The sequence below is a fragment of the Vigna angularis genome, chromosome 7 (genome assembly GCF_016808095.1).
Source record: "Vigna angularis cultivar LongXiaoDou No.4 chromosome 7, ASM1680809v1, whole genome shotgun sequence".
Taxonomy (NCBI): domain Eukaryota; kingdom Viridiplantae; phylum Streptophyta; class Magnoliopsida; order Fabales; family Fabaceae; genus Vigna; species Vigna angularis.
The window spans coordinates 9928403-9948140 of NC_068976.1; the positions used below are offsets into that span (position 1 = coordinate 9928403).

Here is a 19738-nt window from a genome sequence, read left to right on the forward strand (position 1 = left end):
TGATTTTTAGACTTATAATGAAATTATGTTAAACCAGAATATTAATATTAACAATTTAAATTAGATTATGTTATAGATGTTTTAAATTTGAAGAAAATTAATAAAAGTTTTCTAAAATAAATATTTAAAAAAAAAATTGTACTTTAAAAGAATGGTTCATAAGTTGGTCCTGCACCCATTAGTGAGAGGCCCATTAGCTGAACTAAATTGGCAATTCAAAACATAGGCGTTTGGTTGCCACTAGTATCAATGTGTTTCCCATGTAAATAAACTTAATTATAATGTCCTTCCTTGGCCACCTAAAGAGCTCATTTTGCCCTTGACATAAAGGAATATAATAGATTAATCACACTCAAACCAAATGTTAACCTTCAGGAATGAAGAAATGGAAAGATTGAGCCACTAGTTCATTAAACTACATAGCACTTCATAAAACAGAGTCCACTTTGTCACAAACTCTGCAGCCAAAGAGTAACGTGGTTTTTTCAAGCTCCTACTCATATACACTCGTTATCATACAAACTCGTCAGAACTTTCCCTGAATGGAGTTTTTTTCTTATCCCATTTCGATTTCAAATTCTTTGAAAAACAAACAAAGAACCTCTTGAACCCAATCCTAACCGGATTTTGTCATCTACATAAGTGATTTTAAGTTTAACTTCACTCTGGCCACCATACTGGACCTTCCATGATCCTACTTTTATTTCAGGTGCTTCAAATATAACTTTAATCCATTCACTATCCAGCGCCGTGAGTTTTCCTGTCTCACATTAGCATGCATCAAATCAGCATAGAAGTTTAACAATAAAAAAATATTTGGATTTGGATCACAGACTAGAGATAGAAAAAAGAAAACAAATACAGTAAACCACTTTTATCCTTGGAATGCAATTGTTCGCTTCAAATTCTAATTTTACAAAACCTTGACTTTAGTTTCTAAAACTAACATAACTTAGTGCCTGAAGACTCTTCGCTATACAAAGGTACAAGAGCAGATTTATTTATTCATATGCAAAGAAGATATTTCCAGATTCTAATCCCATAACAATCAGACACCAAGGCACAATTTAATCACTGTGTCAGTATTAGTCCATATTAGTTTAGTTTCTAAAGTTGTAAAAGGTTGGGAAACACCATTCACTTTGGTCCTTAATATCAGTGAAAAAAATGTAATAGAAGAGGACTAAAATGAAGGTTTTCCAATTTAAGGGACTAGAGTGATTAACACAACTTCTGATAGAGTTTGCTACAAATAGTCTGTTTTAATTTGAATAACGCCTTGGTTTACCGGGAGAAACCTAGTATTTAGGGTTATGGATTTGTTTCTGAACCGTTTTTGTTTTCTCTTTTCTGTTACCACTAGCTTTTATTTCAGATAAATGGGCTACTTTATGGTTGTAGGCAAATGTGTATTGATTGGCTATTTAAAGCCATAACTAACTTACTAAAATTGAGTCATTTCAGTCCAGTTTGTTGTGTTTCCATTCTTAGTTTTATTTCAGATAAAAGTTCTCAACGATTTTTAAGACCCAAAGTGGAGGTTTACTGCCAAATCATTCTTTTATTTTCTTTTTGCTTTACTATTGATAAAAACAACTTAAAATCATCCAGTCACCATTTAATCCCTTGGTTTAGGGTTTGATATTCACAAATTTAAAATTTTCAGTTTTGGTATCAATAGTTTTTCTAGTTATGATATCAACAAGTGGAAGTTTCACACATCCTTTAAATAGTTGAATGACATACCCTTCAGAGACACCTCTGCATCCAGAAAGCCTAAAACAGAAAGCGTGACCTTGTTTCTCACAATATCAGGAGCCTCGACTGCTTGAACCATTTCCTTTGTGTTGAAGAAAAGGCGCCCAATTGCACTCCTATAGCCACCTCCAGGTGATGTTGGCCGTGAACAGTACACCACATCCCACTCTGAATAGCAAACACAAGGAAGAATTAGTAAAGCAAGAATTCAAACTGATTCAAATCTTGTCGAAAAAAATGTGCATATAGAATGATTAAAACTAAGAAGTTGATGTGGACTCTTTTAATAGATAATATCTAATGCATATTCAATACAGTGAGGACAAAGATAAAATGCAGAACAATCAACAGTATCTTTGAATACATATAATGGTGTGTGAAATGAAATGATATGAGATAGACATAGCCCGAGGATCTTGTTGCCTTGTTTTCTAGATCCATTTCCAGTTTATGTGTCCCCTAAAAGTGTCATATTATATTCACTTTGCTTTATTTTGTTCTTTTCATAATTTTCTTTGCAAATTCTTGTGAACAACTTAATTTGAAACAGAGCAAAAACAATATGGTATTTTATACTTACAAGTTACAAGTGAAAACCTAACCAGGAATTATTTAGAAAACAAAAAGTCAAAGGCACCCACCAAACTTTCTTTGCAAAGGTTAATAATAAGATTTAGCAAAACATGAAAAAAGGCTTTTAAGGACTTCTAACAGAAACTTAGGGTGGAAGCACAATAAGCATTCACCTCCAAATATTAAAGGGCATTTCACTGGCTCACTCACGCAGTACTTCTGCAGTTCCTGAGCCACTTCAGCCACCTCTTTATGCTCTTCGTTCTTCAGTAAAACTCCTCCATCTGTTTGCACAACCTGATCAAAAACTCATATCTCTAATTTTAGGGCTGGAAACAAATTCAAAAATATTAATGGAACGAAAATGAAAATGAGTATTGTAATTTGTAATCAATAACTAACTCATTGCTAAAAAAGGAGCAAAATAAACAAAAAACACGAGCCTTGATATATATATATATATATATAGCATAAAACTTAGATGCAGTTTTTCAAGAACTTTTTAGTGTTTCTACAATCGAAAATCGAACTTCATCTCAAAATTCAATGCCGACTTCAAATGCAATTTTTTATTGTGTGAAAAGTAAACTTTACTGGAAGAACACTAAGAGTACCCAAAGAGTAATATTAAGCATTGTCCGATGGAGATGTCACATTAATAAGTGATATGTGAGAATAATGTATACAAATGAAGTTGAGGTAGGTGTATCCGGAAAAACTTCTCCATAAATATTTTTATAAGAGAGGAATAAGAGGAAAGGCAAAATTACCTTCTGTACAAGTTAAAAAATTAAATTTTTGAGAATTTATATGAAAGAGTTTCCACAAACGAACTTACATGGAGAATCTTAGTTCATTTCCTTTCTTATTTTTCTCTTTTATAAGTGTCTATGAAGAAGCTTATCCAAAGGAACTCTTAGAATCAAGCTCAACTTCTTTTACGATATAATCAAAATCCTAATAGCTAGTGTTAGGTCTAACTAGCAATGGTTATCAAGCCAATCACATAGTCAATCTAAAACAAAATTCCAAAATTGCCATAACAAAATTTATGTTTCATTAAACTAGGAAAAAAAATCCGTCTTAGATTGAAAAAAAAATATTGTTAGATTCTCTCAAATTATAAAAAATACGGTCTCAATTCCTGGAATCACACGGTGTCAACAAATATGATGACTGAAGGTAAACACGGGTTTCAAAATTTGAGAGATTAATTTTTTTTTCTTCCATATGAGCAACTAAACAAGGATTTATTCCAAATTTCTCAATAAACATAGTTAAGCAAAAAATCTATTTATTACAATAAAATTCTATTCACAAATTGTTTTCATCCGAGCAAATTAAACTGAGCTGGATAAACCATTCACAATAAAACGACTCTACCTTCGAGAGAATAGATGCAACGAGATCGTCAGGGCCTGTTCGCACGTTCGGATTGGAAACGGAAACCGAAGCGGCGATTCTGAAACCGTTGGAACGGCGATTGAGGAGAGGAAACCGGAGCGTGACGGAGTTGTTCGTCGGAGCATTGAGTTTGAACGAAGAAGGAAGGAAGAGAGAAGTTGCAGAAGCTGAAGCCGCAGCCATGGCGATCCACTTCACTTAGCCGAACGTGACAGTGACCGGAAAAACGTTGAAGCTTGTAATGGATGCGTCGCATGTGCCACGTGTGATGAAAATCGAGGTGGGTCCCACGTGGAAGAGGATTATTGGTTTTTGTGGTGCCACGTAAGCAACTCTTACTCGCCTTATCTTGAGGTTTTGATATGAGTAATGGAATATTAATCGATAAAATATCTCTTGCATTTTGCATGGGGTGTGTTTTTTCCAGGGAAAATAAATTTTAAAATATGCAATATTTAGAATTATAAATAAATACGTATTATTAATTCAAAGATATATAACCTGTAAATAGTTCGTACTGAAGAATGAAATGAACAAATTTTAGAAAGTTTTTTTTTTTAAAGTTGAAAGTGTGAGTAATATAAGAATTGAAACGAAAAGGAATATTTTTATATATTAATTTAAATAGAAATTTAATTTGAAGAGAATTATTTTTAATATAAACTTTTTAAAATGTTTAATAATTTAATGAAAATGACACGTGAAAGAAGTATAAAATAATAATGAAATTAAAATAAAAGAAGTATTAAATCATCTAACTGATTGAGTTGAATTTCATTTAAATTTGAGTTGTAATTTGTAAAGACTAAAAAATAATATTTTATAAGTGATAGTGTAATAATACTTAATTATTTTAATATTAAAATGTTTTAATATAAATAGTTTCGTAAGTAATTAATATTTATTATTTTAAAATATATTATTTTTTAAAAATAAATTTTTTAAAGTTTTTTGACTTCTCTTTAATGTTGTTATTTCATGTTTATTTGTTTGAAGAATATTGTTGGCTGAGTGATCTGGGATCTTCAAATCTAATCGATCAATTTCTCAAATAAAGTAAGTTGGTTTTTTTGTTCCTTTTCTTTAACCAGTTTTGTTTTCCTTACATGCTAGTTATCTTTGTTTTGTATGTGAAGTTTGAGTCTTTTTATAAAATTCTCTATTGATTAGTGGTCCTAACAATGTATCTTGATGGTGTTTATGTTATTTGTAGGAACATATAGGAATTTTTGTACGTTGGAACTATTTTAGGTTTTCTAGAGCAGTTTGGTCTTCTGTTAAGTAAGGGAAACTAATATCTGCTATTTATGATAATAAGTATGTAAGTATGTTTGATAAATTATGATATGTATACTAGTTTGAAATTATTACAATTTGAGTGAATACTTGTTTATTGATGAATATTGTGGTATATGATTGTGATATGATGTTTCCTTGAACATGTTATGTTGTTGTTTTGAGGATATGTGTGATATAAATCTGTTATAGAGTTGGAAGTAGTGAAATGGAAATGTTGTTAGGTGGATTTTTGGTCTTAATTGAGGTTTTGGTAGTGAATTCCTTAAGCCTCTCTTCATTTGAATGGATTTGAGGGAGAGTGATTGAATGGATTTGAGAGGATTCGAAGGTAAATTTTTTGTTGTTTATTTAAGTGAATTTTGGAGGTAAATGAAATTGGATTTGGAAGTAAAGTTTGTGAGAATTAGTGTAGAATTTGATTGATGTGACATATTAAAAAAATTTACTTTCAAATTTGTACTATACCTCAGTGATTTTACTTTCAAATTTGTACTATACCTCAGTGACCAATCGGCAAAGGAGAGAACCGTAGCCAAAATAGTCAATCGATCGTCTGTCCGACGAGCGCAAACCAGGAAAGGTAGATATCATTAATGGTCAATTAATACGTTTAATGACCATATTAAGGACGAATATACGGTATTTATGAGTGATTGACAGGTTATATTGCCCAAAAATATACTGCACTAATGGTTAATCAATGGACTTGGTTGCCACAAGTCCTATAAATATACAATTGGTATCCAGGTAGAAATATCTTTGACTATCCTAATAAAATAGTAACCTTTTTATGAAACAAATCTGACTTGAGCGTCGGAGTTTCCTCTGAGTTCTCGGAGAGAATTGAAGATCGAAAAAGAGCATAGAAATGAAAGACGATTGACACTCGAACAAATTCAATCGAAACATTTTGACGCCCATCGTAAGATCGAGCGACACCCCACTAAAACCGCGAAGAACCAAGACTAACGCTTGGTCTCAACATCGCTGCTTCGGATCAACACCAAAAATTTTCAATAAAGCAAAGGCTACATAACATGAATCATCATCTCTATGTAAAATATCATCAACATGATAAGTATTTTTGAAATATGAATATTTCATACGAAGATAAAATAATGAAAAATCTGTCCGTATGTTATTTTATAGCATCGTTCGAGTTTTCCCACATGAAAGCAGCGTGAAGTCTCTCCGCCACCAAATTATATTCCTTCAACGATTCTTCCTCTCACTGTCTTTAATATTCCATGCGTGCATATATTATAGAATGGTGGGGTGACTTTATAATTTTATAAAATTTTTATGCTGCATATAACAGGGTCACATGATTCCTTCATTTTATAATTTTCTAACCTTATTATGGTGTTTCCCTTCATTTATTAAATTTTATTTTAGACTCTGCATCATAATGATATAGTTCACAGAGTTACTCAACTAGAATAGGGGTCCAGAAACATCTTTATTTTGAACAAAAGCAAAATACTCATTTTTTATCTCAGGGAAGCAAGATTCACTTTTCGTCTAGATTCTTTATCTGAGTATATGATAAACTGCATCATGTTTTCAAGGCGACTTTGGTTTAACTTATGATTATTGACGTATCATATATCTCTTGAAGCATTCTTTCAAAACATCACTACTTAGTTGCCTTTGGTCAATATAATCACGTGACTTTTCCAGGAGGTTTGAAGAGGCGGGCTGAATCAGATCACTCCATCTAAGATAAAAATCTAGATCACTCCCAAAGACCAAATACATCGTTGTCTTTTCCCGCCTCACCAAAACCATCCTTACCGAAAAGGGAATCATTTGATAAGTCAACAACAATTACCCAGCGGCCCCTGAAATCCCCAAGGCTCCCGCCGGAAGGACATGGTCTCTCAAATCAATTCTGCTCCTGCCATTGGAACTTGACCGCCAACGCCGCCAGGCCAAACCCCAGGGTTCCTTCCACTACAGCCAGATCGACATAACTCGCACCCTCAAGATTGTTAACATCGTCAACAGGGATAACGACCAGTTTTGGTACACCATCAATGGGGTACGACAAGTTTTCGACAAGTTTTGTATGTTATGAGTCGTCATTGCTCTAGAAAAAGGATGGTAGACCTTTATCTTATGCATGAACTTAACTCTTCAAAGTTTCGAAGAAACAATTGCAAAGTCAAAGAGGTCCACAGCGTATTACCTGATGGATTCGAATTAATACCTGATGGATTCGAATTAATACCTCCGACAGACCGGAATAAGCACAAAAGAATAGAAATCGATTATAATTTATAAATGCCTTAAATGCTTATTTGGTATCTATGTTAAAAGGTGAATCTTTATTTAATATTCAGTTTTAAAAATGCATATATTGAGTCTTAAAGTTGTAAAAGTTGTATAAATGAAGTCTCATCCATTAAATTAGCTTAAACGGAGTTAACTCCGCACTAACGTGGCTATAAAATCTGACTTTTTTTTCTCTCTCCTTTGCTGTTCTTCCTGCAATGCCCAGTACTGACTAGTTGAATGGATGTTCTTGAATCTGATCAGCGCCAACCTCTTGCTCGCACTTTGGACTCCCTATGGCCAGCAACATGAGCTCATACGCATCCTCTTGCATTCGTGCCTTAATCTCATCACCTTCTTCCAAACCAAAATCTGATTTGTTGCAAGAAGAGCTTATTCGCCCCCTCTTGGAAATAACGGACCAACCCCTAAGAACTCGAGAGAGATCAACGGTCAAATCATCAGAAAGGGTTGAGGAAGAAGTGGAATTGGAGGAGGCACCAATGATCGGAGCGTTGCTTTGAATTTGCCTTCGTCGCCCATTTTACAGATCTCTCTGGTGCCATTAAAGTTGCCATGGAGAAAGGCGAGAGCTCTGCCTCCAATCGGAGCTAGACTCCGACGACAACCACCACACCTACCTCATCGGCCCGGGCCAATGCTCCTCCTTCCCCGCCCACCACATCCAGGCTCCACCTGAAGCCGTGTGGTCCGCCGACTACCGCTTCGACAAAGCCACAGATCTAAAGATCCCTTCCACCATGGTGGTAACGTTAAGGTCATATCTGGCCTCCCCTCCACTGTGAAGGTCATATGTGGCCTCCCCTCCGTCCGTGCCTCCCTACATGGCTATGAGAACATGCTCATCAAATCCAAAAACTATTAACATTATTATCTTTGAAATGTTCACTACAGGGACAGACACGACAACAAGCACAATCGAATGGGCGGTGACAGAACTTCTACAAAACCCAAAGGTTTCAATGTAAGAGGAAGCGTCGGGGGAGTTAGGGTTTGGAAAGTACTGCGACGGGGAGAGGAGGGGATCGGAGTCTGCCAGGGTGGAGACAATAGGCAGCGAGAGTGGGTGGTGGTTCGATTCCGAGAAAATGGTGAAGGCGCTGCGATAAACAGAGGAGAAGGTGGATATTCCAGCGTCGTGAATCGGCGAAGCAAGCCCGATGAAGAATGCGTTAAGAGGTTAGATTAAAGAGAGGTTGAATTTGGGATTGGCATTAGGGATTTGATAGTGTCAGAGAGAGTGTGTGGGAGTGTGAGGTTCTGGCTAATGTGCGCTGGGAGGTGATGATTTGGAATGGTGAGGTTGAAGAAGACCATGCAGGGACCATAAGAGTGGCAAAACTGAGATTGAAAGTCACTGAAAATTGAAATCGATGGCAGGTATATTAAAAATGAGATTGGAAGAGAGAGAGAAAGCTGAACTTATGAGAGAAAGAGAAAAAGCTGCAAGAGAAATATCACGACATGTCATATTTAATGTTGTTATTTTAAACTTAACAGAGATGACCTTATTCATACAGTTTTTATAACATAAGGATCCAATGTCTTCATTTTTAAAACCAGGTACTAAACAAAAATTCACCTCTTAACATGGTGACGAAGTAAGGATTTAAGCCTTTATAAATTATAAGCTTTTACTTTATTTTGTTTCGCACAAGAGGTTCAGTCCTACGTTCAATCTTATCAGGAAAGTTCAGACCTACGTTCAACCTTATTAAATACAATCATACGTTCAACCTTGTCAGGTTCTAATATCATCTTATTATAAATAAAATATTAAATATTTTATTTAACGCGTAGTTTTGTGAGGTTGGTCAGTTGAACCACCAAATTTTAACCTTCTCAGGAAAAACTTCTAGAAAAAGAACTCCTATCAACGTAGGAAAAGGTTCTCGAGCTCTTAAGCTTAAAAGGGAGTCCCTACCGTTCGTTTCTCAACATGGAAAAAAGCTCTCGGGCTATTAAGCTCAAAAGGGAGTCCCACCGATCATTGTCCAACGTAGGAAAAGGTTCTCAGGCTATTATGCTCAAAAGGAAGTCCCCACCAATCATTGCCCAACGTGGGAAAAGGCTCTCGGGCTATTAAGCTCAAAAGGGAGTCCCTAGCGCTCGTCGCCCAACGTAGGAAAAGGGTCCCGGGCTATTAAGTTCAAAAGGGAGTCCCTACCGCTTGTCGCTCAACGTAGGAAAAGGTTCTCGGGCTCTTAAGCTCAAAAGAAAATCCTTACCGCTCGACCTAAAGAAAAAAGTTCAAAAAAGAACTTATAGAGCCTCTTCTCAACATAGGAAAACGTTCAAAAGCGAAATCACCTCGACCAGAGCGAAAAGAGGTTCAAAAGCGAACTCCTGCGTGGTGCCGCTCGGTGATTCAAAAGCGAAACCACCTCGACCAAGAACGGAATTACCTCCCATATAGCCTTTGACAATCACTCTTTCTCGCCAATTTAAATTTGTTCGGCTTATTTAAACCCCTTCGCACGTGCAAACAACTGCTCGGGGCTTGGGGGACTTAATGTACTATACCCTAGTGATCGATCGACAAAAGAGAGATTCGTAGCCAAAATAGTCAACCGACCGTCTGTCTGGCGAGCGAAAACTAGGAAAGGTAGATATCATTAATGGGCAATTAATACGTTTAATGGTCATATTAAGGACGAATATACGGTATTTATGAGTGATTGACAGGTTATATTGCCCAAAAATATACTACACTAATGGTTAATCTAGAGTTGTCTAAACGGGTAACCCGGCCCAATCCGACCCGACCCACCATGGGTTGGCCACTTAGTGAGCCAATCCAACCCGGCTCATTTATTAGCGAGTCGAAAAAATTCGAACCCGACCCGACCCACCACGGGTTGGTGGGTTAAACGGGTTGGCTCATTGACTTACTTTATTAACTTTTTTTTCACCCTCTTCTTCTCAAATTCTTATAACATGTTACTTTCATCGATCAAATTGAAACAGTAATAATTGGTCCAATTGATATAAAAGAAAATGAAACAAAAGAAATATATTGTTATATATATTCTAAGCTAAGTACAAAATTTTGCCAATTTAGTTTAATGAGATATAGTTTGCCCAAGAAACTACATATAGCCATTAACAAAAATATATAGCACAAGATGGTCTAAAAACAAGATAAAACAAATGATATATTCCTGATTTATCCAATCTATAATATTATTCATCCATTAAATTGGAGTCCTGAATGGATAAATCCACAGTATTATGCTCTCTTGAAGCATCTTCTTCTTTATCTTCATCTATAATATTATCCAATCTATAATCTTAGGGTTTTATTTGCAAAGGGGAACTTTCGCAAAGACAATAGTGTGAAAGACTTTATTGCTAAGTAAAGGTTATGCATTTTGAATAATTAATTTGATTTTAATAAAAAAAATAGAATTTAAATAATTAATTTAAGGCTTAATACCCTATTTTGTCCCCAGTTTCGCTCGAAAATGTCAAATTAGTCCATCCTTTAAAAAGTGCGTCAATTACGTCCTTACTTAATAAAATTTATATCAATGAAATCCCTTCCGTTAAATCCGTACAAACGGCGTTAATTATTTTTTTCTCTCTTCTACTTTAATAATTAACGCCGTTTGTACGGATTTAACGGAAGGGATTTCATTGATATAAATTTTATTAAGTAAGGACGTAATTGACGCACTTTTTAAAGGATGGACTAATTTGACATTTTCGAGCGAAACTGGGGATAAAATAGGGTATTAAGCCTTAATTTAATTTAATTAAAAAAATAGGTGGGTTGGTTAGCCAACCCGACCCACCATAGGTTCAACCCGTGTGAGCCGGGTTCTTAATGAGCTGGGTCAAAATTGGCTCGCATAAAAAATTTTGCATTTTTTTCCAACCCAACTCGGCTCAAATTCGTGGTGAGCCGGGTTGGCTCACGGGTTTCAACCCATTTTGACGACACTAGGTTAATCAGTGGACTTGGTTGTCACAAGTCCTATAAATATACAGTTGGTATCGAGGTACAAATATCTTTGACTATCATAAGAAAATAGTGACCTCTTTATGAAACATATCTGACTTGAGCGTCGGAGTTTCTTCTGCAGGTCAACAACTTATGAAAGTGGATTGCGTTTTCGGAGAGAATTGAAGATCGAAAAAGAGCAGAGAAATGAAGGACTACCGACCCTTAGACAAATTCAATCGAAACAAAATTCACTCTCACTTACCTTCAAAATCCACTCAAATAAACAACATAAAGTTTACCTTCAAATCCTCTCAAATCCATTCAATCACTCACCCCAAATCCATTCAAGTGAACAAGGGCTAAAGAATGATTTTGGAACTAAAATAGATGGTCAAAAGCTGTCTTTAGATAATTCTAAACTTGTCTAGAACTTCAAATAATCATAAATATGATGATGAGTTGAAAAGTAGTAATATGGGAGTTTAGGTTGCTTTTAGGTCCATTTTAGGAGTTTTAACCGGTAAAATCTTGGAAAAATGATTTTATAAGTAAAGTTGTTGTTTGGTGGTTACCTTGAGGTCATTTAGGACTTAATTGACTAGTTAGTACATTGAAAAACCTAGTTTAAAACATTATAATTATGATTCATAAGTTGTGTAATATCTAATTTAAGTTATAAACTTATTTTTTAGTCGTTCACAATGTTTAAGATGTCATTTTAATAATTTAAATAGGTATTCGAGGCAAAGTTAAATGTAAACAATAATATTCATATTCCAATTCAAATTGTTTCTTATTTTATTCATATTCAAATTCTTGAAACTTTCTTAATTAAAGTTTAGACATAACATTATTCTTTCTTTTTTTTTATAACAATGAAGATATTTATATAGGTAAAACATCAACAATATGGTATTTTAAGGAAAACATTTTAGTCTTTTTTTTTCTATTTATATAGGTAAAATAATGTGGTGTGATTTTTATTTAGTTATTTATTTTTATGAAAAAAATGTTTAAAACGAAAGTAATGTTTTGACGATTTCATTAAGTTACATTTACTATACTAATCTTATATATCAATTTTTTTATATAAAAAATATATATTTTTAAAATATATTTATACATTAACTTTAATTTTAAATTTCATTGATTTAGTAAACAGTCAATTTATTTCCACTATCTCAAATTGTTCTTATTTATCTTTATTTAAATACATAATTTTGTTTACCTTTTTTATCTTTCAATTTGGTTTTTATTTTTTAAATTAAGTTTTAATAACTTTAAAAAATAGTCAAAACGTTTATATATCTACGTCAAAACATTATACTTATACAATTTTAAAAAAAGTTTTTATTCTAGTTTTATTCGAATATAAATAATTTAAACATACTATTTAATAATTTCCCTCTCCTTTCACCCATTTATTCTTCTCACACTGTTTCTCTCAACTTCAGACTCGTCCATTTTCATTCCAGTTTCCGCCATTTGTGTTTCTCTTCCTTATGGCCATGGCTCTGCACCTCTGTGTCACTTTCAATTCAACCACTTCCAGTTTTCCTCAAGGTTTTTTCATTGACTCGAACACTTTTCTGCATCGCATTTTTTCTCACAGTTTTAACTTACGTGCAAAATTTTCAGGTAGAAAATGCAAGTACGAAGGCCAATCAGTGGTATGAACCATCTCCCCCTCACAATTCACGCTTCAATTTCCTAAACCTAACTGCTTTACTTTCAATACGACCATCGATTGATAGTAATTGCCAAACAATTTTGTGCCATCGAAAAAAAGTAAAAAAACTGTTAGGGTTTACGTTGGATTAGTTTGGGACAAACTTAGCAACGGTTTTTATTTTCTACATTATTAATCTACTCAATAAAGAAATTCATTAAATATGAATATACATTGGGGAAGTGAAACTCTAAATTTGATTAGAGAATGTTAGTTTATATACTATAGGCAACTATAGCCAACTACTGTCAACTTGTATAATCAGTCAAACTTGTACAACTGTAGGTTTCTTTCATTGTATATGTTATTTTCTCAGCTGCCAGTTTATAACAGCATCTTAGACATCTGTGTCAATACTCTTTTACATAACAATTAGTGAGATCAGTTAATAAAAATATTATGTTCAATTTCAGTTTTTCCCTCTCTTTTCTCTGTTCATGTTCTTTAAGAGATAATATCAATAACAGTGTGCCTGCGGTTTTGCACTTACGCTTTTGTCCTTCAATTTATTGTTTGTGAAGGGATAAACTCTCAATTTAGTTCTTGAAACATAATGCTCTCTCCTAAATAGTCCTTAAAGGCTTCTAACTAATAAAATTATATAAGTGTGCTCCTAATGTATTAGAAATTATGTGTCTCCAATTATTAAAAATAATCTTCAAACTAATCCCCTCTGTTAGTACAATGTGTTAACTTAGGGCTTTAATTGATGGATATCCAATACGTTATGGACTATTTATATACTTTGATTAGTCAAGGAGTATTTAGGAGAGGAGTGATAATTGAGGAAATAAATTGACGGTTTATTAGCTTGTGAAAACAGTGCTAAAAAGACTTGTGGAGGGTTTATCTTTTTATCTCTAATGTATATTACTACAAATGGTGAAAGCTATTTCCTATGAGATGTGGGCTGCCACATTGATGTCCAGTCCAGTCAATATCCCGTAAATGAGATAGGATCTCTCTAAGTTGATGTTGGACGTGTGGGTGTTGGGGTTCAAGTTGGAGAAAAGAGAATGAACTGCACATCTGAAGAGGGGTGGTGCTTCCAGAGGATACAGACTGACGTGCCATTGGATTCCCAATTGGTAGCCGTACCTAGGGATACAAAGAGTAGAGGCAATCTGGTCATGATCTGGATGGTCATTCATGAAAGTACCAAGAAGACTATTTTGGTTGAAAGGAAAGGTGGGAATCCTCATAAAGGTGTTCAGTGTTTTCCTGTCTAATTGGATGATCTTCCCCTGCACCTTGGCATGCTGCCCTCCAAGTCATAAACATTTGCATAGAACTCTTTCACCTGGCCTCATCAATGTCCTTAGGGAGGTCCCGCACGAGGTCCCACATAAAACTCTCATATAAACATGATTAAATACCCATATTTGTGTATCAGGGTTGACATTCTTGCCTAGCAAGGCCTAAAAATTGATGTTTTTTGACTTGTAACTTGTTAGGCAAGCCATATTTTCATCTAACGACTCTGAATACTACAAGTTTGGACAATCATTTCCGTCCAGCGAGCAGCTAGCTCGTCCAACGACTTAGCCTAGTGCCCAGTGGTGGTTTTTTGGTCGTTCTGGGTGATCCATGGCAATATAACCTTATAGGTGAGTCGTTTCTTCATTCTTGCAGTGCCGAGAGCGATTCTAGTGCCCCCGGTGTGGGTATTTGTCTAAAAATCATTCTTTCTTGTCCAATCATGTTTCCTTGAGTTCCAGCTTGTGTTATTTCTTGCTTATTTCACACACTCAAAATAGATATTAGAGGTAAACAAGCATAAAACAACTGAAGTACAAAACAATGCAAAAACAAGATAAACTTGAGGATTAAACAAGATAAAAACTATGGAGAAGTTGATTTTATTCACAAAACTTAACACCAATAAAAGGTAGAAAATAACATTATCATGTTCTAAGATGGGGTTGCTCAATATACATTCCCATATTGTGTGTGTGTATATATCATTTAACAGGGTTTTGTTATTTCCCTATTATCATTTTGTTGAGATTCCACTATGCTTGTCACTTGTTTATGTGTGTGTGTGTGTGTATCATAATAAAGTGGGACAGTTTTTTGTTGTTCTCTCTCTTTTTTTCGAGGTGCTCTTTCTTTTATGAAGCTTTCATTTAGACTTGAATAGTAATTCTCTAGGTGAGGCTGTGTAGACAACTTCATTTTCTCATTGGTGTGTTGTTTAGTAGTACTAGAGTGTCTCTTAGTTATACTGATTTAAGGAAAAACAAAAAAAATATGTTATATCTACTTATTAATTTTGAATTTATAAATTGAGTTTGAGTGTAGAGAGCACTTCCTATACGTATATTATCAGTGGGGAAGAAGCGATCACCTGGACTTCAACTCATGGTTGATGAGTATGTTGATAAGCTCAGGTACTATTGCAGTGTTGAGGACGTTCAAATTCGGACAAATCCTCGAAATGCACGGTAAGTTCAGTTCACTGAGTTTTATTTGAACACAGTTTCATTTTTGTCATGCTTTGGGTGATGAATGTGAGTACCAAATTAGTATTGTGAATGTGTGAGTGTGTGTATGCTAGATAGTACCTGTAAGTTTTAGTTACAAATAGTTGTACTGAGGAATTTTTGTTGTGTTGTCTAATAGAAAGGGTGGATCATTTGTTTACCTTATAGTGACCAAAGGGCTCAGGTTGATGCTGAAGATGAGGCAGTAATGAACCTTATAAGGTCTGATGATTGGGTATAGTCTCCAACATGAATCAATTTGAATTACAGTAGTCAAAAATTTGTTGTCCTTATTTGTACTTTTAAGTATGCTGTTTTGTTGAGATGAGAAAGTTAGTGCAATAAAGGATCTGCATTGGCGTTTAGAAATGAATAATGTTGCTTGGTGCATGCTTATACAGCTATAGCTTATAAGAGTTAGATATAATTATAGTCTTTAAAATTAAAAACAAATCACAGTTTTAGGGACTAAAAACAATTTAAACTAAGTTATAGTAATGCTTCCATTTGTTCTGTTGTTTCTTTGAATTGTTTGAATTTTTCTCCTTCTTTACCACACTTTCCTGAAGGCAAACAGATCTGATCTCTATTTGAAGCCTTCTTTATCCTTGCCAAAGCTTCGTAACACAATTTGTTGTGTTTCTATGCTCTGGTTGTCTTATGTTGCTGGAATAGTGGTCTCTAATTGGGCACATTAGTGCCAATTCTGTATCTTGTTTTGGTTGCTAACAGTCTTAATGTACTTACCCATGGTATTGGAGCTAAAATTGGGTTCCTTTTCTTCCCAGGAATATTTTCCACCGCATAGACTACTACACTCACTTTTAACTTAATCCAATCCATCATTCTATCCATTAAGATTTATGTCATGTTTTAATTGCCCAGATTGACATTGTTCAAATTTCTGCGAACACTGTAACAGTGTCTACATTAAATTCTTGCTTGAAACTCAAAACCCACTTTATTTGCAACTCATATTTTTCATCATATAGGGCATGTTTGGTTTAACTTATTTTAAAGAAACAATAGATTACTATGACTAGCTTTCCAAGAGAGCTTCTGAAAAGTGATCATGTCATCAGAATTCATTTAACCCAACATGCTAAAGCGTGCCAGTTACAGAATTTTAGATCTTTGTTTTATCAGAAAGAATCTGTTTTTTCTTCTCCTAATTTGCTTTTATCGGTCATGTACCTGCTCGTATAGGTTGTGATGTTGGATGAACGTGGGCTAGACATAGGATCTGAGCAAATGGCAGAGTTGGTGGGTGATGCAGGAAATACTGTAAGAACATTTTGTAATTGATCTCTGCCGTACATTGAAATTTGTTCAATTATGGGATTGGTTAAGTATGCTGGCTGGCACTATGATGAAATAAAGCATTATAAGTTATCAATCATGTAACAGACCATTGATACCCTGTCTATATCTACATTGAATACCTCAATTCTGTTAATTGTTATAGTGAAATAATACGGTTCATATTTATCACTCTTGGTAGTGCTTATATCAATCATTTTGGTGTATTTCTATCTTTCACGACCTTAGTTGATTGTGAATTGACTTCTCACTAAAACATTTTAATAGCCACCAAAGTTATCAAATCCACTTTTGATCTTTTTTGTAAACTTGCAGGTCACGAAAGCCTTATAATTTGAATTTTGTCCTGTTGTGAAAAACCGTCATCTCAAGCTGGCCAAAATGGCCTCTCAGTTTTGAACTCCGGAAGTGTGATTTCTAGGCCTTTAATGCAACGCAAGTTCGTATTTAATCTTATTTAGTATTAAATGCTTCTCAAAAGTAGTATCACTAGTTTTTGTGTTTTTACTTTTCCAGTTTACTGCGTTGTTTGGATTTCTTTTTCAAGCCAAATCTGTTTTATATATGTTTGTGTGCATGGCGTCTATGTACATTCTCTTGTGATTTTCATTCATGTTATAGTTAGTTTGTTCTTTTTAATATGAAGATACCTTGAGCAAAAATTTAATGTTAAATAAAAAATATATTCATTAATTTCTGCTTTCTTAAAGGGTGCTTCACGGATATCTTTTTGTATTGGTGGTCCCTATGGTCATGGAAGAAAAATAAAGGAACGGGCTAACTTATCAATCAAGTTATCTTCACTGGTCTTAAATCACCAAATAGCATTACTTGTACTCATGGAACAGCTTTACAGGTATCTATACGTTAATCTCTTAATATTATGTTCTAAATTTTTTAATGTTGGACTAATTATACTAAAGTTGTAGCACTAGGTCTTCATAATTATCTAAATGAATTGATCATATTCTATGTCGCTAACATCAATATTTGACTTGTAGGTCTTGGACAATTTTAAAAGGACAAAAGTATCACCATTAGATATCCTTCTTAATCTTCGTATCTATATGTCTGTTATGACCAATCGAGCTTTCCTCTGAACCTTTTATCTCTTGTCTTCTATTTAACATAATTTCCTTTTTTTTTGGGTGAAAGACCGAGTTGTCTTGTTATGTGTGGTTGAATTTGATTATATAAGTGTGTATACGAAGTGACGAGAAAAATTGGTAGGTGGTTGTTTTTTTTTGTTTAACCTGTTCTATTATTAAAGCGGAAGGGTGTTTCAGTTAGAATTATTCTAAAATCAATCGTGTCACAGTAGAAGAAATTGTGTTTAAAGTTATCACATACTTTATCTAGAGGTTAAATTGTTCGAATTTGCTTTGGAAGTTTTCCCAATTAGAATATGACATTACTCTTTTTGCATATGACCCTATCCTTTTTGGAAAAACTTCGATACTATATTTAAACTCTAATTTTATAGTTATGAGTAGAAAATTAGTATAGGGGTAGTTGCTACCACAACACATGAATGCACACTACCATTTCAAATTATATATTCTTATATCATGAGGTCTCACTCAAACTATTTCCATTGACATCCTTCACTTGTCAAACGACAAAATGGATGTACATTTAAAAAAATTAAACACATCATGTATGGATGCACGCATTATCAAAATTATTAAGATTGTGTTTGGATGAGGAAATTTAAAATGATAATTCATTTATTTGAAAATTTTAAAAGTTTTTATACTAAAATATTGTTTGGATAAAATAAATAGAAAAAAATTGAAATTTAAGAAATTTTAGAAGGTATTTTAAATGTATAAAATAAAATAATTTCAAATTCTTTAAAAAATATAAAAGAATTGAGTTAAAGGTTAAGACAAGTTGGTGCATGTCAAAGGTTAAGCTAGTTTGACACAAACTAAAGATTGAGTTAATTTGACTTGGACCGAAAGTCAAGACAAACAAGTCGGCCTAAGTCAAAGGTCAAGAAGAGTCCGTCCACGTCAAAAGTAGAGTAGAGTCCGTTTGAGTTGAAAGTCAAGTTGAATCGACTTGGGCTTAAGATTGAGTTGGCCATGGTAAAAAGTTGAAATGAGTCAGCTTGGGTCAAAGGTTAAGACAAGTTGTCCCAGGCTTAAGGTTGAGGTAAGTTATCCCGAGATGAAGGTCGAACTAAGTCAAGTCACACTAAAGAGTAAAGTTGAGTTATCCAAATATTTTTTAAATATAATTTTTCCTTAAAAAAGAAATTAAATTGTTTTGTCCAAATAAGAAAATTGAATTCTAACATATTTTGACCTACAAGTCTATTATTGAGATAATATAGTCATAGTCAATTATTACATTCAATATAGTGTCCACTTTAGAGCTTGGAATTCTGTCATAGTTTAATCCTTAAAAGGTGCCTCATTGCATTGACCAAGTGCATCTTCCCTTGTTTCTCTTTGAAGTGCAATAGTTTTCAACTTGACTTTTGAGAGCCTTATACTTTGCCTTAAAGAATCTTCAATGCTTAACTCGATAAGAGAAATGATTTATACAATCATAATTAAGGGTATAAAGTATGAATTGAGTACTCCCTATGATAAGAAGTTATATTTATAGGCTTCCTAGACCATGAATAAATAAATATATTAAATAGTATTATCAAAACGGGTCATCTGGCCCGACCCGACCCAACCCATCAGAGATTGGTTACTTAGTGAGTCAACCTAACTCAACTTACTTATTAGTGAGTAGAACAAATTCGAACCTGACTTAGCCCATCATAGGTTGGTGGATTAAACGAATTGGCCCACTAACTAACTTAATTATAAGTTTTTTTTAAATTAAAAAAATTATAATTTTTTTTATAATTCAAATCTAAATAAATTTCACTCATTAAACTCCAAAGACAATTCAAAATATAAAAAAAAGTAA

The 19738-nt window shown here is 34.0% G+C and overlaps 2 protein-coding genes across 3 annotated transcripts; one reads left to right on the forward strand and one right to left on the reverse strand.

Moving 5' to 3' along the window:
• Positions 1-378: 378 nt before the first annotated feature.
• Positions 379-3960, reverse strand: LOC108336416 (probable plastid-lipid-associated protein 8, chloroplastic). Its single transcript, XM_017572864.2, has 4 exons — positions 3715-3960; positions 2505-2628; positions 1747-1926; positions 379-760 (listed from the first exon to the last, which is right to left on the reverse strand). Exons 1-4 carry the CDS (start codon positions 3916-3918, stop codon positions 573-575), a joined length of 696 nt encoding a protein of 231 aa, XP_017428353.1. The 5' UTR covers positions 3919-3960; the 3' UTR covers positions 379-572.
• Positions 3961-12700: 8740 nt separating this feature from the next.
• On the forward strand, positions 12701-18059 carry LOC108336448 (putative RNA methyltransferase At5g10620). Of its 2 annotated transcripts, none has more exons than XR_001832865.2 (7): positions 12701-12838; positions 12914-12945; positions 15306-15448; positions 15656-15722; positions 16694-16771; positions 17123-17246; positions 17518-17657. XR_001832865.2 is itself a non-coding variant. In XM_017572905.1 (7 exons), the coding sequence occupies exons 1-7, from the start codon at positions 12778-12780 to the stop codon at positions 17846-17848; spliced, it is 567 nt and encodes a 188-aa protein (XP_017428394.1). In that variant the 5' UTR covers positions 12701-12777; the 3' UTR covers positions 17849-18059. The 2 variants fall into 2 exon arrangements, 1 of the variants encoding a protein (XP_017428394.1); XM_017572905.1 differs by lacking the exon at positions 17123-17246 and adding an exon at positions 17809-18059 and having other exon boundaries at positions 17518-17663.
• Positions 18060-19738: the final 1679 nt, after the last annotated feature.